Below are 25386 nucleotides of genomic sequence, written 5' to 3'. Positions count from 1 at the left end.
CTTCTGGCTCCTCACTTCCTTCCCCCTCACCTGTTCTCACCTATCATCTTCTGGCTCCTCACTTCCTTCCCCCTCACCTGTTCTCACCTATCACCTTCTGGCTCCTCACTTCCTTCCCCCTCACCTATCATCTTCTGGCTCCTCACTTCCTTTACCCTCACCTGTTCTCACCTATCACCTTCTGGCTCCTCACTTCCTTCCCCCTCACCTGTTCTCACCTATCATCTTCTGGCTCCTCACTTCCTTCCCCCTCACCTGGTCTCACCTATCTCCTTCTGGCTCCTCACTTCCTTCCCCCTCACCTGTTCTCACATCACCTTCTGGCTCCTCACTTCCTTCCCCCTCACCTGTTCTCACCTATCATCTTCTGGCTCCTCACTTCCTTCCCCCTCACCTGGTCTCACCTATCTCCTTCTGGCTCCTCACTTCCTCCCCCTCACCTGTTCTCACCTATCACCTTCTGGCTCCTCACTTCCTTCCCCCTCACCTGTTCTCACCTATCATCTTCTGGCTCCTCACTTCCTTTACCCTCACCTGTTCTCACCTATCACCTTCTGGCTCCTCACTTCCTTCCCCCTCACCTGGTCTCACCTATCACCTTCTGGCTTCTCACTTCCTCACCCTCACCTGTTCTCACCTATCACCTTCTGGCTCCTCACTTCCTCCCCCTCACCTGTTCTCACCTATCTCCTTCTGGCTCCTCACTTCCTTCACCCTCACCTGGTCTCACCTATCACCTTCTGGCTCCTCACTTCCTTCCCCCTCTCTTGGTCTCACCTGGCTCCTCACTTCCTTCCCCCTCATCTGGTCTCACCTGGCTCCTCAATTCCTTCCCCTCACCTGTTCTCACCTATCACCTTCTGGCTCCTCACTTCCTCCCCCTCACCTGTTCTCACCTATCACCTTCTGGCTCCTCACTTCCTCCCCCTCACCTGTTCTCACCTATCTCCTTCTGGCTCCTCACTTCCTTCACCCTCACCTGGTCTCACCTATCACCTTCTGGCTCCTCACTTCCTTCCCCCTCTCTTGGTCTCACCTGGCTCCTCACTTCCTTCCCCCTCATCTGGTCTCACCTGGCTCCTCAATTCCTTCCCCTCACCTGTTCTCACCTATCACCTTCTGGCTCCTCACTTCCTCCCCCTCACCTGTTCTCACCTATCACCTTCTGGCTCCTCACTTCCTCCCCCTCACCTGTTCTCACCTATCTCCTTCTGGCTCCTCACTTCCTTCACCCTCACCTGGTCTCACCTATCACCTTCTGGCTCCTCACTTCCTTCCCCCTCTCTTGGTCTCACCTGGCTCCTCACTTCCTTCCCCCTCATCTGGTCTCACCTGGCTCCTCAATTCCTTCCCCCTCACCTGTTCTCACCTATTACCTTCTGGCTCCTCACTTCCTTCCCCCTCACCAGGTCTCACCAATCATCTTCTAGTTTGTACTCCTTACCCTCCCTACTCCTTACTGTGGCGTTTCGCCCTTCCTTTCCAGTACTGATGAAGGCTGTCAGCCTGAAACGTTGCCTCTTTATTCCTTTCCATAGATGCTGCCTGACCTGCTGAATTCCTCCTGCATTTTAAAATTTTTATTGACGTACAGAAGAGGCGCTTCCAGCCCTTTAAGCTGCGCTGCCCAGTAATCCTCAATTTAAACCAAACCTAACCACAGGACATTTTACAATGACCAATTTACTTACCAACTGGTAAGTGTTTGGACCATGGGAGGAAACCAGAGCAGCCAGAGGAAACCCACGCAGTCACATAGAGAACGTACAAACCCCTTCCAGGCTGGAATTGAACCCGAGTCACTGGTACCCTAAAGCGTTGTGCTAACCACAACAATATGTGTAGATCCAATTTCATGCTTATTTCAAAGTAGAATAATACTATTTCTTCTGTATTAAGAGTATAAATATATCACCTCATCTCTATACAGACACTTGTATCTAATTACATAAAACTTATGCAACACACTTGAAATGCTGAAGGAGCTCAGACAGCATCTATGAAAAAAGAGTAGTCGATGTTTTGGATCATCTTTTCACAGACGCTGCCTGGCCTGCTGAGTTCCTCCAGCATTTTGCGTGCGTTGCTTGGGTTTCCAGCATCTGCAGCTTTTCTCTTGAACATAAAATTTGTCATTTATTTCCATTAGATGAATAAAGGTTAATATACATCAAATAGACATTGAATTTCAATGCTTGTAGAGGTTCTGATACACAAATCTCAATCAGTTGTGCACTCAAGCAGACTGAAACTCCTAAGCAAACGAGGTTTCCTTTGAAAATCACTATCAATCAATATGCTAACAGTTTAGCCTTAAACTGACTTGATTAATAATGCCTTCATACTCCAATAGACTCAGATGAGTTCCCTGTTGAGCCAGTGTCACAGTGCATGAAGGGTCCCTAATCAAAATATTAGTTTAATGTACAGTATGTCTTAATAATTGCCAGCCTTTCCAGCAGGGATTATAGTCACTGTTCCTTGATGGATGGCTCGGTGGAACTAGTGAAAATGTGTGTGCTTGAGATGTCACAGAAGTAAACTTTTTTTTTAACCAGAACTGTGCACAATAATCTTATGTTGCAGATTATGTAGTTTTATATAGCTACAATATGAATCTGAGTTTTATACTGTATATCATTCATAAATGGCGGAAATCTATTTATTTATTTATTTATTTATTGACATGCAGTGTGAATTAGCCCTTCCGGCCCTTTGAGCTGTACCGCACAGCAATCTCCAAATTTAATGCCAGCCTAATCATGGGACATTTTACAATGACCAATTAACCTACCAACCTTTGGACTGTGGGAGGAAGCCTACACTGTCACGGGGAGAACATACAAACTCTAACAGACGGCAGCGGGAATTGAACGCTCGTACTATCAAAAGTCGTTCCAACCATCCAACGGTGCAATCCCGTGAGGTAATGTTGTAGCCCTCGAACTCTTGTTAGACCACACTTGTGGTGTTGTGTTCAGTTGTCATTGCCTCACTATAGGAAGGATGTGGAAGCCTTAGGGAGGGTGTAGAGGAGCTTTATCAGGACAGTGTCTGCATTAGAGAGCATGTCTTATGAAGATAGGTTGAATGACATAAAGCTTTTCTCTTTGGAGTGAAGGAGGATGAGAGGTGAGATGATAGAGGTTTTCAAAATTATAAGAGGCATAGATAGAGTAGACAGCCAGAGACTTTTTACAGCTGGAAATAGCTAATATGAGGCTTCATTGTGTTTTGTACATGGTTTGGGGTTTTCCTGGTTGCTTTTGAGAGATCCTGCCTGGCCTGCCGAGTTCCTCCGGCATTTCATGTGTGTTGCTCAGATTTCCAGCATCTGCAGATTTTCTCTTGTTTGTCATCTTTAATGTTAGCACAATTTCAATGAGCCTACAGCAGGGCTTTGTAAGGAAATATAGAAACCTCGTGAAAGATGGCCCTGCCTGGACCATGACATCTGGATAATGCTATGGGGCAAAGGTCATAATGGCCATCTTATATCTGAGTATAACCAATCAATGTGATTGTTGTCATTCTTAATTTTTAATTTATACATTTTTCAAGATCTATCCTGTGTTGAAATAACATAATCACATTCAGATTATTTATCACATGTACATTGAATATATAGTGAAATGCATTGTTTGAGTTGACAACCAACACAATCTAAGGATGTGCCGGGGCAGCTCATAAGTGTCACCACACATTCTAGTGCCAACATAGAATGCCCACTGTGTTCAGCAGAACAACATAAACATCACAACAACAAACATAAGCAACAAAACAACAACAGCCCTTTCTTCTCTCCCACCAAACCCACGTCTCTCACACACACTGATAAGCCTTCAAGCCCAGGACAGTCCAACTCTGGGCCTCCAACCTCCAGTCCCTGGCCCAGACCCACAGACATCAGACCTCTGACATACAGCCTCACAGATATCAGGTCTCCAGTATCCCTAAGTGCCAAACCAGGGCCTTCGACCATTGGCCCTTATCTGATATTTGTTACAAAGACATCACTTGTCCATTATTTTATGAAGGTTTGACACTTTTCAAAATGTGTAAACCCAGGATGAAGAAAGGATGGCTGTGCAGAGCTGTATCTGGGAAAGAGTGAATGTGTTCAGGGGAGACAAGGCAAGAGCTAGGCAGCCATTCCCTATTTTCCCTTCCCCGGGCATTTGAAAGAGGTAACTGGAGTCACACTGCTGGCTAAGGATTGAAAGTGAGGGACAGACTGCTGAAGTTCTACTTCCTGAAAAGACATTAAGTCACATGAGTCATTCTGCAGTCCACGTGACTCAGTGCGGTGATATCCATTTTCATTTCACTGTCACTGAAGAAAAGGTTGACAGGGAAAGCAAACAGCACACCCTGTGTATTTTATAGAGAAACTGCAAGCAATGAATACATATTATGCAGAGATAGGATAGGTTATAGATGTGTAGAATAGCATGTTTTGGATGGGGAAAGAGGCCATTTGGCTCATAATGTCCACCTAACAAAGCAATTAATGGATCACGTAACAGAAAGAAAACATATCGTGATAGTATATCTGTCTGCATACTGGAGGAAAAGATTATGACATTTATTTTATTTGAAAGTTTGGATTTAAACAAGAGGAATTGCATGAGTTTAAATGTCAGGAAAGACCATATTGTATATACACAACCAGAGAAAGGGTTCCCAGTGTGTGTGAGGATGGAGATTGTGCGCACGTGGAGTAAAATGTTCTTGTGTTTTCGATGTTCTGATGTGCCCACTGTATTCTTCAAAGCGGAGGTTCAGGGGTCTTGGCATAGTGAAGTTTAGGAACCCCTGGCTTAAAGAGAGGCTGGTGAATCTGTGGAATTCATTGCCACAGACAGCTGTGGAGGCTGAGCCACTGGATAAATTTAAAGTGGAGGTTGATTAGTAAAGATGTCGAAAGTTACGGGGAGAAGACAGGAGAATGGGGTTGAGGGGGATGAATAAATCAGCCCTGATGAGCCAAGTAGCCTAATTCTGTTCCTATGGCTTATAGTCTATTAGAGAGAATGTCATTCTCTGAGTGTGCAGTAAAGCTACAACGCAACCTCAGATCATTTTGGAAATCCCTTATGGCTTGAAGGTTATGTTTTCTTTGGAATACCCTCTGATCCTCTCCTAAAAATGTAAATGCAGGTAGAACTTGTAGGGTTCATTCAGTGTTGCCAAAACCTTGGGGGGGAAAGCCACATTTGAACCAGGTATGGGGTGGGAAATCAGACTCAGTCTTTATCCCAGACCTCCCTTTGCATGTGCAACAGTGCAAGTGCCAAGCCTCTGAACTGGCTATTTATTGCATTGGCATTTGGGTTAAATCATTTTGGAGTCACTGCAGGTTCATATGTAAATATGCTACAATAAATCTTTCCCTTCAATGTTCCTAATCACATATTGTCAGATAGGACAAATTTACCCAGGTAGGACAACTGATAGGACGTTCATAAGATTGTCTTAGTTTAAGGACTATTGCTGCTTTAAAGGATCAGTAATGTTTGTATTGCCAATACCTGTGTCACAGGGGTCTGGACTTAATGACATCTCCTGGCGTCTTCTTATCTTTGGGTTATTATGTTTGCTGTTTCAATAAATTAGTCCGTCCCTAAAAGCTATCATTGGCACTACCCCTCCCTGTTAAAAGAAGAACCGCCACATCATACCTTTATCAACCCCTCACATAGAGCACAACAAGTTATCATGAAGTCGATAATTAAAAGAAGCTATCATTAATTGTCTGGTGATCCTGCTGCAATGCCACACCTATACTTCCCAGTTTGTTTAATGACCATCGTGTTGTTGGGGGCCAGGAGTGTGGTGGCATGGGAAGAACGGATTTCGTTCAAGAACCTTGTTTTTGTATTCTGCTGTGTGTTCAGTCTTGTAGATCAGCTCTGTATGGCCTGATAACATAATGGCCAGCGTTGGACTCATTGGACTTGCTTAGGTATTTACAAAGAGTGCAAGAAAATATTGACTTTTCAAACTGCTGTCTGATTTTTTTTCTGAAATTTATGAAGATGCTTTGAAGAGACTAACAATGAAAGGTTATTCCCATTGAATCGGTAATTAGAGCCTGTTAACTCCCGATCATTGGCAGAAGAATGCAAACGCCAAATTGAAAATAATTTTGTTTTCCATGCTGAATGTTTGTGAATATTGAATATTTTACTACAATTTGAATAGCGATCTCAATATAATTTAAATAGAAGTTTGATAAGCATTTGAAAAGGAAGATTAAAGTGAAATATGAAGAATAGGGGGCTGTTATAGATCATTCCAGTTGAAGAACTAACGTTAGCACAGATATTGTGAGCTGACTATACATTCAGCACTTCTTCTGGATGAAGTTCAACACCGGGCAACGGGGCAGTCCCGCAATGGGGGGAGTGGGTAGCGGTTAGCGCAGCAATGTGCAACACTAGCATTCACCAATCGGGGTTCAGTTCCTGCTATTGTCTATAGGGAGTTTGTATGTTCTCCTCATGACCATGTGGGTTTCCTTTCATTTCCTCGCACATTCCAAAGACGCACAGTAAGGGTTAGGGTTAGTGATTTGTGGGCATGCGCCGGAGGCATAGGCTGTCCACAGCACATCCTTGGACTGTGTTGGCCATTGATGGAAATAACACACTTCACTCGATTTTTCTGACGTTTCAATCCACATGTGACAATTAAAGTTAATCTTTAATCTTGATAAGAACATCCTGATGTAGGGAATAATACACCAGTAGTTGTTCAATAATTCAGGAGCACAGTAGGCCATAGAACCAAGAAAACAATCTGTTATTACATCATCTAAAAACAATATTTAATTTAGTGAGCCAAGCATGTATGTAAGATGACCCGTTTATTCTTGGCAGTGAAGGGCAAAACATATTAATGCAGCTGGGTCTGTCCAGCCTCCGAGACACTTAACATGTTTTTAAAAATTTACAATGGTAATGCACTTCCCCCGTGCCTCACCCGTAACAATGAGCAATAGCTGATCTCAGGCTCACTGACGCATCTAGAAAGTGATGGGTTGCAGCCAGTTCTATCTGAAGTGACACTGCCGCAATGCCATACCAAATATTACTTTGGTCTGACTCTCGATTCAACTGGTTTCTGCCCTTAATGAATGTGACAGTGCATTTTGTTCTGAAGAATTGTTCATGGAACGGTGAGAGGGCTAAGAAAGATTGGAACTGGAGCATTATGGGTATGGATCCAGTACAGAAATACTAAAACATATTTAATTAACTCAGCACTTGCATTGGTCAGGGCTCTGTATGATTTACAGTAAAAATCTCGCCACTTAGTCAAGAGCTGTGGATTTAAACCCCATTACAGGAATATCAGCTCAAAATTCTAGGCTTACTCTCCACTGTGACGTAGTGTAATGTATTAGCTGTGGTGGTAAAGTGAGTTCCTATTTGCTCCCTTGTGTAAAATGTTACATTTCACTATTTCAGAGAAGAGTGAGGGAATCATTCCCAGTACCCTGTATAGTCCCAGTATAAGGTATAGGAGCAGAATTAGACCATTTGGCCCATCGAGTCTGCACTGCCATTTCAACATGGCTGATCCATTTTTCCTCTCAGTCCCAATCTCCTGCCTTCTCCCCGTATCCTTTTATACCCTTACCAATCAAGAATCTATCAACTTCTACCTTAAATATACATAAAGATTTTGTCACCAGAGCTGCCTGTGACAAAGAATTCCACAGATTCACCATTTTCTGGCTAAAGAAATTCCTCCTCATCTCCATTCTAAAAGGACACCCCTCTAAACTGAGGCTGTGTCCTCTGGTCTTAGACTTGATCACCACAGGAAACGTCCTCTCCACATCCACTCTATCAAGGCCTTTCACCATTCGATAGGTTTCAATGAGGTCACCCCTCATTCTTCTGAATTCTAGTGAATACACGCCCAGAGCCATCAAATGCTCTTCATATATAACAAGCCATTCAAACCTGGAATCATTTTCATGAACCTCCTTTAAACCCTGTCCAGGTTCAAATAACATGGATTATCTGGTCATTATTATGTAGCACTCACACCGTAGAATAATAGTCACACACACAGGAAGAGGTACTTGAGCCCATCATGCTTGAGGGACTCTGACCAGTTCTTGTCCCCTTATCCCATATCACTTAATTCCCTATCAATCCCAGTTCTGAATACACTCAACATCTGGTCATTAACATCCTTTAAGGATAGGATATTCCAAACATTAACAACCTTCTGAGTAAAGAAACTTCTCCATTTCTCTGCCCAAAATAGTCAATCATTTCCACTGCTTTTGGATTCTCTGCACCAAGAAAACAGTGTCTCGGTATCTACCTTATCATTTCTTTTCAGAGCCTTATACATTTCGTAATGTGAATATAGGATGGTCTTGCATAATCTCTCCTCATTTGTAACTCAGTAGTTGTGATAACCATTCTGGCATCTCTATGTTACACCAACTCCAAGGACACACTGTATGTCCTTCCTTGAGGTGAAGAACTAGAGGAGACAACCTCAAAATTGAGGGGCGACCTTTTAGAACAGAAGTAAGGAGGAATGTTTTTAGCCAGAGAGTGATGAATCTGTGGAATGCTCTGCCACAGGCTGCGGTGGAGGCCAAGTCCGTGGGTATAATTAAAGCAGAAATTGATAGGTTCCTGATTGGTCAGGGTATCAAGGGATATGGCAGGTGTACGGAGTTGAATGGGATCTGGGATTAGCCATGATGAGATAGCAGAGCTACTTGATGGGCTGAATGGCCTCATTCTGCTCCTATGTCTTATGATTTCATGGTCTAACACACTCCTTACCATTTAATCCCCATCTTCTTGGAAGTAAAGGCCTTCTAAACTCCCTATTATGTTACTCCTCGGAGAAGAAGCACAATCAGACTCGGCTCTACACTGGCATTTGGTATGCCACCAAAGGCCTTGGAAAGTTTCTGCAGATGTATGGTGGAGAGCATTCCAGCTGATTGCAACACCGCCTGGTATGGGTGGTCACAAGCAAGAGGCTGCTGATGGTTGTAAGATCACCCATCTCCATCACAGACACAATTCTCCCCACCATCGAGGACGTCTTCAAAAGGACGTGCCTCTAAAAGGTGGCATCCATACGAGAAGGACTCTCACCATCTGGGACATGCCCTCTTCTTATTACTACCATCAGGGAGGAGGTACGGGAGCCTGCAGACACACACTTCACATTTTAGGAATACTCTCTTCCCCTTTGCCATCGTATTTCCAAACCGTTCATGAACCTATGAACACTACCTCACTGTTCCTTTTTTGCCTTGTTCATTATTTTATTGTTTTTGTAATCAATAGTAATTTTTAAAAAATCTCTTGCACTGTACTGCAGCCACAGATGAACAGATTTCATGACATTTGATAGTGATAATATACCTGATTCTGATTCTGATTTATGCCCAAGGGTAATCCTCTCTGTCTGGACCCAAGTCCTTCTGCCACAGGCTGGGCAGTGACCTGCTGGGATGGTTCAACCTCATCATGTTGAGGGAGTGATTTATAAAACATACCTTGAGATTCCCCTCAATAGGATTATACAGTACACAGGCAAGAAAGGTACCTCGAGCCTGTACCAAACACTAGCTAGGCCAGGGGCTCCCAACCTTTTTTATGCCATGGACCAACACCAATAAACAAGGGACCCCAGGCTGGGAACCCCTGATTTAGGCTATAACTGGACTTTAGCATCCAATTTTGGTCACAGTTTTGATGGAATGTAAACGTTCAGGCATGGTGCAGAAAAACTTGAACAAGCTATCGAAACTAAGTTTGGAGTGGAGAAGCTGATGTTCTTTTCCCGGTAGAAATGTTGAGATGACATTTGATGATGCACCACGTGAGTTTGATTGGGAAAAGCTTTAAGTACAAGATATACAAGGAAGTTGTGAGGAAAACCTATTTATGTGGAGAGTGGATGTAGCCTGGAGGGGTGGTGGAAAGAGAATTATTCATTGTCTTTATAAGATTAGACAGGTTTTCATAGACTTGAAAGAGATTAATTTGCAAGGCTATGGAGAAGGAAGGCTGATGTTGCTCCACTAGGTGTAAGCTTGGACCCACTGAACCAAAAGACCTTCCTCTGTGCTGTAATGTTTCTGTGACATCCGATTCTGTGCGATGATGCCGTTACGTGCTGGTCAATAGTTGCTGTTTGTTTTAGCAGTCCTCACTCATGTTTCTATTTTTCTCTTGTCCTCCTCAGTGTCCTCTACAAGCCTGGTGATGCTCCACACCCTTCCAGTCTGCTGATCAGAGAAAACAACGTTCAAAAATAAACACAAAACACTTTTCAAAACAGATCTCTGGTATCTACGGAAACCAGGGAAAACTCACTGAGCCAACCAGCAGATGGTATGATTTCATGGCACACACCTAGCCTGGCCTCCTCTGTGACTAATTCCTTAGCACACTGACTGAGAACAAGGTGACACAAACTATAGCTTGAAATCCCTGCTAGGACAAGATATTCCCACTGACAGAAAACATCCTGTTTCAGATCACACACTGATTTGCACAGGTCTGATGTAAGAACAAAACAAATGAAAGAGTTTTAGAGAATTAGATTTCTCTTTTCTTCAAACTCAAAAAAAAATCTTTGCAGAGAAATAACCTTTTATCTGTTACTGGAAGTTGGTAAGACACCTGTACAGTTCATTCAAGCTGTGACCATTAAATAGATTGCAGTAAAATGCTAAAGGCGGAAGCCTTAGGAAGTGAGCACTGGAATCTTAATTGTTCTGATTGAATGGAGTTTCCAAGATTGCTGAAATCTGTTTTGAGGAAAACTGATCAACTCAATCATCTTCAAATGTGTGAACTGCATCATCCCTTCTGAAGAAATAAAACGGACATTCCTGGGAGTACAGTTCAAAACAATACAATACCCATGTCTCATTATGGTGGAAGTGCATCGTCAGATGAGTGTTGATCTTCACCTTTGAAAATGACACACCTTTACAGAGATGGAATGCTGTCGTGGATTTGCAATGAAAGCAATCAGCAATTGCATCTTCATCCAGACGGCTTGATTATTCCCAATTTCATTCAGTTATAAAGGGCTACTGTTTCTGATTGTAAAACCTATGGATTTTGGATGGGAAGATGGAAGTTATTCAGGATGATGCTGGAAAGCAGTGATTTCTTTACCGAGAAGCCACTCCTTGCCTGTGTGATTTGTAAGGTCCAGCTATTTCCTCCAGTGACTTTAAATTCATTATGGCTGGTAAATTTGGTAAAGAACGCAATTTGTGTTGCTCCTATTTACAGTGTTGATCTTAAATATTACATTCCCATAACGATGTTCCGTTGTTGCTTATATTCTCTTATTTTCATCCCCAACATTATCAACATAAAGTCCAACCCAGAACCTGTTGCAGCAGGGCAGCTCTTTTACCTGACTGTACTCCCATTAAATGCTTTATCAGGTGACATTGTCAGGAATTAGTTTGACTGTTCCTTTCAGAACTGATTCAAGATTCATTCAGCTATCATTTTTCAACAATAACATAGCAGGAGTTAAATATAATTGCCCATCTGAAAATTAGATCATTTTTTAACAGCTGTAGAATGACTTGTCAGGTGAATCCAGTGCTTGGATCCAGATGTTGTAATACAGGTTGTGACAGAAGATGGTGGTACAGAAGTTGGTGCTTAACTGAAATTGGGGTTCATTGCAATCTATGAAATAACTAGTAGAGTTAAATTTGCAACTTATTGTCACTTGGGCATTGTTTCAAGATATGGCTCATTGACCTTCAGTGGAAGTGGAGTATAATATACAAATTGTTACTTCTTTGGTGCCACTGAATGGAAGACTAAATTCCTTTGTTCCCACTTCCTACAGCCCTATTCAACTTGTACACTGCACACAGAGGATTGATTAGAATTTCCCATATATAATTTTCTCACAATATACAAGTGAGTCTTAACCACTAAGGAATCTAGAACACACAGAAAATGCTGGAGGAACTCAGCAGACCAGGCAGCATCTATAGAAAACACAAAGTACACTGCGGATGCTGTGGTCAAATCAACACTTACAAACAAGCTGGATGAACTCAGCAGGTCGGGCAGCATCCGTTGAAACGAGCAGTCAACGTTTTGGGCTGAGACCCTTTGTCAGGACCTGCTGTGTTCCTCCAGTATTTTGTGTGTGTTTCTCCATATATACAAATTGGTTCAGATTACTTGTTTAATGGTATTAGAGGTCAAGAGATACACATACCTAATCAGAAAGTGTCAGTCCTGAAGCAATTTATCACTCAGGTACACTGTTCAAAGGGTAAATACTGAGAGGTGTTTCCAGTTTGTTATAATACTTAGTCCTTAAGGAAGCAAAAGACAAGGCACGTAATGATTTGACTGATTTGATCATTGCCAATTATAATGTGTTAATTAGTTTCTCCTTGGATAATGGATAGTAAGAAGACCAGAATATTTCACAACCACACCCCTCTCCCCACACACTTGACAATGGAAGGGCACAAATTGGTGAGACTCCTGGAGGAGATATGGGATAAAAAATTGCCTTTAAAAAAACCTCCTTAACTGATTGAGAAGCTCAATCTCTCAATCTGCTTCTTGCCATCAATACTCATTAATTTCATCAATAAACTATTGAGTGATACCATTTCCACAGCGATTAATATTGCACAGTAAGAGCTGTAACAGCTTAGGACAATGCTGAGTGAAACATTTCTTTAAACATCAAACCGATTTTAAGTGCCTTGATGAGGACAAATGTAAAACTTCATGCAAGTAAAAACATAACCCTTTTATCACTGTGAAATTGACTGGAGCACATCCTCCAATCTCGGTTTGGCTCATGATGACTATGAAAGGCAACAGCTGACAGTCTGAATGATAAAATGAAGGGGGAGTTCTTGGCAGAGTCCAGCAACAAGCCAGTGTAACAAGAACAGAGATGTGAGGCAGTAGTGTCAAGTTCAAGGACGTGGAGCTCCAAGACAATAAAAACCTCTCAATGGAACATTCTTTTACTTAATCTGCAGGCACTGCAACATCTGTCTTTGCCTACCAGCACTATCCCTACACAAGATGATTGGCCACTGATTGTCCTCACCTCTACACATTTGGTTCCCTTGAAGTCAATGGGCAGAAGTGAGTATAACTGGAGGTTGATGATGTCACCATATTTGGTATTGACAACTGGAGGCAAATTTCTCCCCATTTTTAACATGAGGATAAGAAAAGTAACCTTGAAACTTACTCTGTCTTTAGTAAGGTCATGGCTGATCTGATATTGACTGAAATTCCATTTTCCTGTGTGTTCCTTTCAACACATTATTCAAATATCACTCAGTCTCTACCTTGTATATATTCAGTGACTCCTCTACAGCTCTTTGACTCAAGACTTGAAAAGACTTAATCCACCAAGAGATGAATTTCCTCTTCATCTCCATTGAAGGGCCAAGATCAGGAGTTCCCAATCCTTTTTATGCCATGTGTCACGTACCCTGTGACTGGGCTACCGAACCAGCAGAAATGGAATACATGTTGGAGTCTGGTATTACTTTAACTAATAGTGTTTATTAGTAAACTAAGTAATACAGTACTATAAAATGCAAATATATGAAACAGGTTAGCAATGATATATACAGAAGTGTGGAAATAGGAATCAAAACCAAGCTCTGTCAAAGTCTAGGGGTAAATGGATAGTCTTACGATGGTGAAGAGTTCAGTTCAGTTTAGGTTGAGGTAGTTGCTGGTGTACCATTGGGGAGAAAGAGAGCGAGAGGTGATGCAGTTGCCATCGAACCTTCCGTTATCCTGTTGCGGTCACCGACTGTGACCATACCAGGCACGACCATTCTTCAGTGGTAGGCCTGTCACCCAGGCAAGGGTGGACACACAACAAGCCCCCACCGGTCGCACCTTCACACACTGTGAGCCACTGATTGATTCCCCCAAATCGATCCTCCAAACCCCCACTTTTATGTGGGTGCACAACGCTCTTTCAGTGTCCCGTGGTGTGTCTGTCTGTGTCTTCGCAGACCTGCTTTTCATCATCACTTGCTGGACACCGGCTGTCCATCAGGCCAGCCCCACCTTGCTGTCTCTGCAAGAATCTTACAAGCAGGCAAAGAATGTGTCCTTGGAGCAATCAGCTAAGGAGCCATAATATTAAATCATCTCTCTCTCATCTGCAACATAGTTCACGGGGGGGGGGGGGGGGGGGGGTCACCTCTGGACTCCATCTTAGCTTGGTTTGTTCATCGCACATGGACCACTACCATTAACTGAGGGGTTTGTGGACTCCAGGCTGGGAACCCCTGGGTTAGACAGAGTTGGCATGGAGAGGGTGTTTCCAATAATGGGACCAAAGGACACAGCCTCAGACTTGAAGGCTGGGGAAGAATTTCTTTAGCCAGCAGGTGGCAAATCAATGGAATTCATTGCCACTGACAACTTTAGAGCCCAAGTCATTGGGTATATCTGAAGTGGAGGTCGATAGGTTCTTAATTAATAAGGGATTAAAGTTTATGGGGAGAAGGCAGGAAAATGGGGTTGAGAGGGATAATAAATTGAATGGTGAGGCAGATTAATGGCCTGAATAGCCTAATCCTACTCCCATGCCTTAATGGCCTTATGGTTTGAAACTACACTGCTGCTTCTGTAATCCTTCATAAGAGAAATATCCTTTCAGCACCCACTCCATGAAGACCCCCTCAAAATATTATGAGTTTCAATGGATCACCTCTCCTTCAATGATGATCCAGGCCAGTATGACATCGTTTGCTCCCTAAATTTATGTGTCAAGGTGATAAATGACTATTACTCCATCTTACTGCACCCCTTGCCTTCCACCCTCCAGCCGGCCTGTCCATCTGATACCATTTACATTCCGTTTGACTGTTAAGAAACAAGCTTACTCCACTGTCAAGGTGAAAAACTACGTCCGAACACTGTCCAAGCTGAAGTCTGTGGGCAGTTGTACTAAGGAGCAGTATTAGACAGAGGAATGATGATAAATAAACTTATTAATGACTTATAGGTTATAACACCGAACTATAGTGTATCTGTAGCCCACTTTGACTTCCAGCTGCATTAGCTTGACTGTAAATTTCTCACTTTGAATGATAGGTTCCTGGTTCCGAGGGACACCAATCACGTGCAGGTATGAGGCAATTATGTGGCACAACTGACCATTAATATTGAACAGGTGACTACAGGGAGCAAGCTTCTAATTTCCCAATGTCTCCAGTTATCAGATTATCTTCTAGTTACTGGGGTTTATAACCAGGTCTTTAGTGCTCCATTGTATGTGACTAACAAAGTATTTAGTTGATTTTTTTTTGTTTCATTAGCCACCAGTGAGTAGTCTCTCAAACCAGTAAGTAGCACCATCTGAATCCAGGTCTGCAGTCACTAGATCTATTGGGTTATGGAGGTTGAATAAATCAGGTTTGATTGTAACTGCAAAAATAAGATTACACACGTTTTAGCCAATGTTTCGTGATGATCCATCACACGCAATTTCCAAAACGATTAGTGGTGTTGCATACCTCGAAATTTATGGATGTACTAGATGGCTGTCATCTAAATAATATGACTGGAAAGATTAGCTTCTGCAGATCTGATCTGAAGAGATGCAATTTCCCAGTTTTCCAGTATCTAGTTAGGTTAGATATGACTAGTTAACCAAATCTGTTACCCAGATGGTGTAATGTCATTTACTGAAAGAGATCATTAAGACATAGGAGTGGACCCAGGCCATTCAGCCGATTGGATCTGGCTTGCCATTCCATCATGTCTCACATTTTATCCCTCTCAACCCGATTCTCCTGCTTTCTCCCCGTAACCATTGGCACCCTTCCTGATCAAGCACTGCGCTTCAAATATACCCAATGACTTGGCCTCCACTGTAGACTCTGGACAGAGTCATCACCATTCACCCATGAATGAGCTAAAATTGTGTTGCGCCCATCGGCTGCTGTGGACATGTAGTTAGTTGGATCCTTTTCCAGAATGTTTAATTGACCCATGGGACAGGGGAATGGAGGGTCAAGAAGATTTGAGACTAGAAGTAGAACAGGAAATTGACAGGCATTTGAAGGGGCATGCAGACAGGCACAGAGAAGAACAACTTACATTTATATCAATTTTCATGTCCCTTTTGGAATATTGTGAAGTACTTCCATCCGGTTAAATATCTCTGCAGTAATTTTGAAATCTAGACACTATTATCATTTGGAAATATGGTAGTCAATGGTACATGGCAAGCTCTAGAATCAGCAGAGAGTTAATGAAGGCTAAAGAAATTCCTTCTCATCTCTGTTCTAAATGGATGCCTATATTTTCTGAGGCTGTGCGCTCTTGTCCTAGACTCGCCCACTATAGGAAACATCCTCTCCACATCTACTTTGTCTAGGCCTTTCAATGTTCAATAGGTTTCAATGAGATACTCCCCTGCCCCTTCCATGCCAGCAAGTAGATCAAATGCTCCCCATAAATTAACCCTTTCATTCCTGGATTCATTCTCATCATCCTCCTCCGGACCCTCTCCAATCCCAGCACAGGTGTTCTAAGATAAGGGGCCCATTGAGATAAAGAGTGCAAAATTAATTCTTCTCACTAATATCATCTTCATTCCTGTACCCTCCACATTCCATGAACAATCTGTACAGCACTTCAAAGTGTTTTAAACATTTTATAAGCATGCACATTGCATTCATCTTCCCCTTGAAAAATAACACTGATCCTTTGGTGATTGCTTAAGTTACTTTGCTACACTGTATGAAACTTGAAATTAACAATTCAATTGATATCATCATCTTGATCGAGAAGGAAGGTATAAACAGCACTTGCACTTCTTACTGTTACCGAGAGGAAGTTCTTTTGTTCATCCAATACTTTAGTGCCCAGAATGTGTTCCCATTGACCATCCATTACGCCCATTGGTGTGTCTGGTTATGCTGCAGTTCAAGTCAAATGTTGTTAGGAGGATCCTGCATTTTTAGAGCCTCTTTCACAACCATGGGACATTCCAAAATATTTCTCAGCCAGTGAAGTACTTTGGGGTGCAGTCGCTGTTTTCACACCATTTTGGACTGCTATTCTGTGTGCAGTAGGGTCCTGTATAAACAGTGACCAGATAGTCTGTTCCAGTCTTTCTTTTCCAGACATTGTATTGATGTAAATGCCATCACTAGTCATGCCAGTTAATTAGTTTCATGCTAAGATGTCCTTTGAATTCCTCAACAGATTTCATACTGTCCCACCATGATATTTCGTATTCTTCGCATTGCTTCGTTTTTGCGTAGTGAGCAGATAGCTCCCAGGAGATGGACAATTAGTTTAACTTGAGACTATTGTTCTTTTAACAGTTAACATGATTCCACAACACTTAGATTTTGTTTACAGCAGCTCTACCTTGCATGACCAAATACAAATTCAACTTACTGAAGTGAATTCCATAAATATATTTAAAATGTCATTTCCTCGGTCATGGATTGCAAGTTTTAGTTGTAAACGATTGTCTCTGTGGGCAACTGCAAATACAGGATGAGAATGTGTAGAGACTAACGTTGTAGATTTTATTCCAGAGAAAAAGAACTGTGGGTTTACAATTACATTGTCCTGACCACCCACTGATGTTTCCAATATTGGCACCAAATATTTATGTGGACTTATTCACAGTGACAAGGCTACCCTTTCTCGTTTGCCTTCCTGTCCTCTTGATCTCTCTCTTCTCTTGCACCTCTCTGTATTCTTTCATTTCCTTTTATTTTCTTTTACTCATTCTCCCTGCCCTGTTTCTTTTTCTCTCACATTTTCTGTCTCATTCTTCTCTTCAAGTTCTTCTCTTGTAATTTCTTCTTCTCCTCTTCTTTCTGGATCTGTCTCCTTCCTCTTGTCTTCACTGCATTTGATGTAACAGTGTTACTTAAGCTTTCCAGATATTGAGATAAAGGTGTATAATTATTGAAAAAATTGACTATATCTTACGATTGATATATTTTGATGCTTTGTAACTTTTCTAATGTCCAATATACAACAGTATTAATTTACATTTTTTGCTGGAGAAATTCATGGTCAAAGCTGAATTTTTCAAAAGAAAATGTTCTAAAAAATTTTTGTAATGTACGAAAATTGTTCCTTCATGAAAGTGTAACCTTTTAGTAATCTCAGTTTCAGCTCATTTTCTATAGTTCCTGGCATTTTATGTACAGTATATTGCAAGCAGCAAGTCGGAGAGAACCTCTGACATGTTCTGGACTTGGGTGTATTTTTGTCTGTCAACATTTGGCAATTTTGTTACTGCCCAAGATATGGAGGGATTCTGACCTTTTTAACTAGAGGGAAATATGCCATTAGAATTGATTTGTTTCAATGTATTATTTTTGTAAAAATGCAAATCCAGTCTTTTAAAAAATCATATTTATACTTAATGTGTAAAGTGAGCGTTGGGAAGTAAAACAATGTCGATAAAAATCATTGTTTATGGGAGTTTTCTTTCTGTTGCAGTTTATGCCAATTTTAAAGGTGATACAGAAACAGGTGAACAATGTCTCGATGATCGACAACTTAGAGCTGAAGTTAGAAAATCTCCTGAGGTTTAAAATGAGAAAGGATTACTTAATTTGGATCAAACAAGGTCCTATAAACCGACTGAGTTGTACCTGCTCGTTTATGCAAATGTCTAGTCAGACAATCATGTGGTGGCAACTCTCTGCATAAAAGCATGCAGGCATGGTCAAGAGATTCAGTCGTTGTTGAGACCAATCATCAGACTGGGAAAGAAATGTGATCTTAGTTATTTTGACCATGGAATGATTGTTGGTGCCAGATGGGGTGGTCTGAGTATCTCAGAAACTGCTGATATCCTGGGATTTCCACACACAACAGTCTCTAGAGTTTACAGAGAATGGTGAGAAAAACAAAAAAAACTCAGTGAGTGGCAGTGCTGTGGTCAAAAACACCTTGTTAGTGAGAGAGATCAGAGGAGAATGGCCCGACTGGTTTATGTTAAAGGGGAGGGGACAGAAACACTAATATCCACCCGTTACAACCAGCGGTGGGCAGAAGAGCATACTTGAATGCACAACATGTCAAATTTTAAAGTGGATGGGTTACAGCAAAAGAAAACCAAACTGTCTTCCTCTCCTAAACCTAATAAAGTGGCCACTGAGTGTATATTTTCTCAACAAACACCCCAGATTTTGATCCATTGTCTTCAATATATCTCCCATTTTCCCATGGAGGGCCATTCTACCAGCTGTCCACATCTTTGCAAACACTGGGAGGGGGTGGAGGGTGGTATGGGGAATGAGGTTGTGGTGGTGTGGGGAGGGGGTGGCCAGCCAGGGCAGAGTGCTGAATTCAGCGTGGTTGAATGCAGGGTTTTTAACCACCGGTGTTTTCCAATCTTGATCTGCAAATCAAATTTTACAAAATGTTGTAACAGTCAGCATCCGTACCAGGCCAAGGAAAGACACTACGGTAGTTCAAAGTCAGGTTTGGTGTTATGCTCGGTATCTGTATGCACGGGTGCAATGAAACACTTACCTGCAGCAGCATCACAGACACCCAGCATCATATAAACCCCGAAGCTCTCACGAGGAGGCACCACCCGTGCTGTATGGTGGTCAGTTTGCCAAAGGAGACTTGCAGGTGGAGCCAGACGCAAAGGTCGAGCATTGATTCCATGAGTCCCGGTGTGGCCTCCTGTATATCGGTGAGACCCATCGTAGATTGGGGGACCGCCGCGCCGAGCACCTACGCTCTGTCCACTAGAAAGAGCAGGATCGCCCACTGGCTACCCATTTTAATTCCACTTCCCATTCCCATTCCGATATGTCCATCCATGGCCTCCTCCACTGTCGTGATGAGGCCATACTCAGGTTGGAGGAACAACACCTTATATTCCGTTTGGGTAGCCTCCAACCTGATGGCATGAACTTCGATTTCTTAAACTTCCAGTAATACCCCCCACCACCACCACCCTTTACCATCCCCTTTTCCCTCTCTCATTTTATCTCCTTGCCCGCCCATTGCCTCCCTCTGGTGCTCCTTCCCCCTTTTCGTTTGTCCATGGCCTTCTGTCTCTTTCACCAATCGACTTCCCAGCTCTTTACTCTATCCTTCCTCCCCCCAGGTTTCACCTCGCACATTGTGTCTCTCTCTCCCCTCCCCCCACATTTAAAATCTACTCCTCAGCTTTTTTTCTCCAGTCTTGCTGAAGGATTTCATCCTGAAATGTCGACTGTACTCTTTTCCTAGATGCTGCCCGGCCTGCTGAACACCTCCAGCATTTTGTGTGTATTACATTGATTCAATGTACTGGATCTTTGTTTCCAATCTGTTTTCTATCTAATGAAGTTCTAGCTTTATGAAATAAGACAACAAAATTGAATTGAATTTCAGTTTATTGTCATTTAGAAACCACAACTGCAATACAGTTAAAAAATGAGAACGTTCCTCCAGAATGATATCACAAAAGCACACGACAAAATGGACTACACCAGAAAATCCACATAACGTTTGGTAATCCCCAAATCCAGAGTCTGGAGAGGCTGCTGCGTATTAATATACTGACATTAATGGAAAATTGAGAGAGAAAAAAATCTTGCACATAATCTGAGGTAGTGTATCAGGAAAGTCATAGGCAAAAGCTATTGTTGATGGGTCTCTATCCAAAATCTAAATGCTCTAGCTTTTAACAACTTTGCAATGGAGAAAAATTTCCTACTCTCTACTCTATGCCTCTCAGAATTTTATATACCTCAATCAGGTCACCGCTTAGCCTCTTCAAAGCATATAAACACAGAGGTGTGGGTCTTCAGGCTCTCATACCTCCTGCCTGATGGCAGCAAAGAAAGGAGTACATAACCCGGATGATGAGGGTTCTAAATAATGGATATTGCCGCCTTGAGACATTGTCATTGATGATGAAGATTGCAGTAGTTATGATGGATCAGCTGAGTCTTCCACTCTCTGTTACCTCTTACAAAACCCTTTGCATTAGGCTTCCATCCTACGGCTGAAGCAACTTGTCAGACTGCTTTCCACTGTCGATCTGTAGAAGTTTGTCGAAGTTTTGATGACATGTTAACTCTTCTTAAGCTACTAAGAAAGTAGAGAAAATGTCACAGCTCTTGGTAAGGGAGGTGAGGTGGGGGGCTACTGCACAGGATCAAAGTAAGCGAGGAGTTGTAAACTTCGTTGGCTCCACCACAGGCATTAGCCTCCGTAGTATCCAGGACATCTTCTGGGAGCAGTGCCCCAAAAAGGTGTTGTCCATCATTTCCAGGACCTGCCCTCTCCTTATTGCTAACATCAGACAGGAGGAACAGAACCCTGAAGGCACACACTCAGCGATTCAGGAACAGCTTCTTCCCCTCTGCCATGAACACTACCTCACTACCTTCACTACACAAGCCCAATCCCTCTTCAGTATCAAGAACATCTTCAAGAGGCAGTGCCTCAGGAAGCTGACATCCAACACTAAGGACCTTCACCATCCGGGACATACCCTCATCTTGTTACTGCCATCAGGGAGAAGGTACAGGTGCCAAAGACCCAGACAAAATAATTCATGAACAGCTTCTTCCCCTCTGCCATTAGAATAAGCACTACTTCATCATTCCTTTTCTTCGTGACTATTTATTTAGTTTGTAATTGACATTCAGTGGCCACTTTATTAGGTACACCCATTCAAAAATGTAAGTTAAGTGGATCATCAGTTAATCAGGGCAGTCACTTATTCAGGCAAACACTTAAAGAGCAAAATCTAATGAGAAAATAGCGAAGATTTGTTTCATTTATTTGGGACATTATGCCCTTAATTGGGCAGGAGGCTGATGCCGAATAGCTTCTAACTAGCAAACACGAGGAAATCTGCAGATGCTGGAAATTCAAACAACAACACACACAAAATGCTGGTGGAACACAGCAGGCCAGGCAGCATCTGTAGGGAGAAGCGCTGTCGACGTTTCGGGCCGAGACCCTTCGTCAGGACTAACCAAAAGGAAAGATAGTAAGAGATTTGAAAGTAATGGGGGAAGGGGGAAATGCGAAATGATAGGAGAAGACCGGAGGGGGTGGGATGAAGCTAAGAGCTGGAGAGGTGATTGGCGAAAGTGATACAGAGCTGGAGAAGGGAAAGGATCATGGGACGGGAGGCCTTGGGAGAAAGAAAGGTGGGGGGGGAGCACCAGAGGGAGATGGAGAACAGGCAAACAACTAAATATGTCAGGGATGGGGTAAGAAGGGGAGGAGGGGCATTAACAGAAGTTAGAGAAGTCAATGTTCAATGTAGCTTCTAACTAGCATCAGTTGCCATTAGATACTACACCATGCTGATAGTGAAGAGTTTTTAAATAGCGTCAGTTGCACGTGCTCGTGTTATCCATTTGGGCTGACTTACGCCGATTCAAAAAGCAGCTGGAATATGAAGTCGAGGAAAGTGATGAAGATGACACATCTGAACTGGTGACTACACAGGAAGGAAGGGAATCTATCGTTGGATTATGACATTACTTCATGCAGGAAGGCAATGAAGGCAGTCTATTATCTGCATCAGGTGTCTGCAATGATTTTGTTCATTTACAGTCAATGTAAACTGCAATGTACACTGGATGAATTCCTCAGTCAATAACCACTGGAAATTAATACAGTTTTATAGTACTGTAGTAGAATTGGTAGTATTCTAATTTGTTCTATAGCCCACTTAAACACATAATTAGTTATTCAGTTAAACTGTTGCTTATCTTTTATACTTTTTTAACTTCTTTCATGAAACTACAACTAATTGGAATAGCTGCTTAATTAGGCAAAAATGTACTGGTCTCGCTGTGTCCCAATTAACTGGAATCCACTGTATTTGATCAGCCAATCATGCGGCAGCAACTCAATGCATAAAAGCATGCAGATATATTCAAGAGGTTCAGTTGTTGATCAGACCAAATATCAGAATGGGGAAGAAATTAATCAGAATTAGGTTTAATATCACTGGCATAAGTTGTGAGATTTGTTGTTTTGCAGCAGCAGTCCAGTGCAATAGATAGTAATAAAAAAATTAGAAATTATAATAACTAAGTAATGCAAGAAACAGTGAGGTGGAGTTCATGGGGTGGTTCATTATCTGTTCAAAAATCTGATGGCGAGGGGGTAGGGGAAGAAGCTGTTCCTAAACCGTTACGTGTGTCTTTAGGCTCCTGTACCTCCTCCCCAGTGAGGGGACACGTCCTGGGTGATGGGGATCTTTAATGATGGATGCTACCTTTGTGAAGCATCGCCTTTTGAAGATGTCCTCAACGCTGGGGAGGCTGGGGTCCAAGAAGGAGCTCAAAAGTTCAAAGTAAATTAAGTTTGTTGTCAAAGTACGTATAGAGTATATCACCACATACAACCCTGAGATTTGTTTTCTTACGGGCATTCACAGTAACTCCAAGAAACATCTTTGATTCCCTGATGAGGACTGGCTGATAGATCTCCGGTTTCCTCCTCCTGAAGTTACAAAATCAACTCCTTGGTCTTGCTGGCATTGAGTGAGAGATTGTTGCTGTGGCCAGATTTTCAATCTCCCTTCTATCTGCTGATTTGCCACCACCTTTGATTTGGGCAACAGCAGTGGAGTTGTCAGCAAACTTAAAAATGGCATTGTGGAGTGTGCTTAGCCTCACAGTCATACATATAAAGCAAGTAGAGCAGGGGGCTCAGCGCACACCCTTTTGGTGCACCAATGCTGATAGAGATCGCGGAGGAGATGTGTTTGCCAGTCCGAACTGAGTCGGGTTTCCAAGTGAGGAAATTGAGGAGCCAATTGCACAAGGAGATGTTGAGGCCAAGGTCTTGAAGCTTATGATTAGTTTTGAGGGGATGATAGTATTGAATGCCAAGCTGTAGTCAATAAAGAGCATCCAGATGTTCCAGGGTTGAGTGAAGAGCCAATGAAATGGCATCTGCTGTGGACCTGTTGTGACAGTAGGCAAATTGGAGTGAATCCAAGTTGCCTTGCAGGCAGGAGCTGATACGTTTCATCACCAAAGCATTTCATCACAAGGGATGTAAGTGCTACTGGATGATAGTCACTGAGGCAGATAACCACGTTCATCTTAAGCACCAGTGAAATTAAAGCCTGCTTGAAGCAGGTGGGTACATCAGACTGCTGAAGCAAGAGGTGGCTGAGTTTGCAAATTACTGCAGTTTTTTCTGATCCTGTGCAGTCACCCTTTCATTCCAGACAGTGACGCAACCAGTTTGACAGCTCTCCACAGTACATCTGTAGAAATATGCAAGAGTCTTTGGTGTCATTCCAAGACTCCTCAACTTCCTGATGAAATATAGCTGCTGTCATGACATCTTTGTAATTGCATCGATGTGTTGAGCCCAGGACAGATCTTCTGAGATGTTGACACACAGGAACTTGAAATGGCTCACCCTTTCCACTGCTGATCCCTAATGTGGACTGGTGTGTGTTCCCTTAACTTACCCTTTCTGATGTCCACAATCAATTCCTTTGTCTTACTGATGTTGGGTGCAAGGTTGCTGTTGCAACACCACTCAATCAACTGAACTATCTCACTCCTGTTCAACTCCTCATCAGCACCTGAAATTCTGCCAACAATAGTTGTGTCATCAGCAAATTTATTGATTGTGTGAGCTGTGCCTAGCCACACAGTCGTGGGTGTAGAGAGAGAAGAGCTGTGTGCCAAGCATGCATCCTTGAGAAGTGCCAGCACTGATAGTCAGCAAAGAGAAGATGTTATTTACGATTCACACCGACTGTGGTTTTCTGATGAGGAAGTCAAGGATCCATTTGCAGAGGGAGATACAGAGGCCCAGGTTTTGGAACTTGTTGATTAGTACTGAGGGTATGATGGTGTTGAACACTGAGCTGTAATCAATAAACAGCAGCCTGACATAGGTATTGCTATTGTCCACGTGATCTGAGGCTGAGTGCAGAGTCAGTGAGATTGCATCTGCTCGAGACCCATAGTGACGATAGGTAATCTGCAGCAGGTCCAGGTCCTTACTTAGGCAGGAGTTGATACTGCGCATGACCAAGCTCTCAAAGCACTTCCATCACAGTAGATGTGAGTGCCACTGGAGCTCACCCTGCTCCTCGTCGGCGCCGGCATAATCATTGCCTTTTTGAAGCAGGTGGGAGCCTCTGACTGCAGCAGCGAGAGCTTGGAAGTGTCCTTAAACACTCCCTCCAGTTAGTTTGCACAAGTTTTCAGTGCCCTACCAGGTACACCATCAGGACTTGGCGCCTTGCAAGGGCTCACCCTCTTGAAAGATGTTCTGACGCTGGCCTCTGAGACAGGGTCACCAGGGATTTGCACAGGTGTAGTCTTCTCCCTTTCAAAACATGCCTAAGTTC

The 25386-nt window shown here is 42.7% G+C and overlaps 1 protein-coding gene across 8 annotated transcripts in view; it reads left to right on the top strand.

The window, feature by feature from the left end:
- Positions 1-17093, top strand: part of hnf1ba (HNF1 homeobox Ba) — a 107530-nt gene extending 90437 nt beyond the window's left edge. For 7 of the 8 annotated variants that reach the window (XR_009512821.1, XR_009512820.1, XR_009512819.1 and 4 more), the window contains 2 exons: positions 2693-2926; positions 10240-17093. Coding sequence is in view for 1 of the 8 variants with exons in the window: in XM_059973384.1 (XP_059829367.1) it covers positions 10240-10260 (21 nt within the window). In the remaining 7 variants the exon portion in view is untranslated. The remainder of the gene's footprint in view (positions 1-2692; positions 2927-10239) is intronic. The other variant, XM_059973384.1, reaches the window with a different exon arrangement.
- The last annotated feature ends 8293 nt before the right edge of the window (positions 17094-25386 follow it).

Source organism: Hypanus sabinus, chromosome 6, assembly GCF_030144855.1.
Source record: "Hypanus sabinus isolate sHypSab1 chromosome 6, sHypSab1.hap1, whole genome shotgun sequence".
In the NCBI taxonomy this organism is placed as follows: domain Eukaryota; kingdom Metazoa; phylum Chordata; class Chondrichthyes; order Myliobatiformes; family Dasyatidae; genus Hypanus; species Hypanus sabinus.
This window is presented reverse-complemented; position numbering and strand designations above follow the sequence as displayed.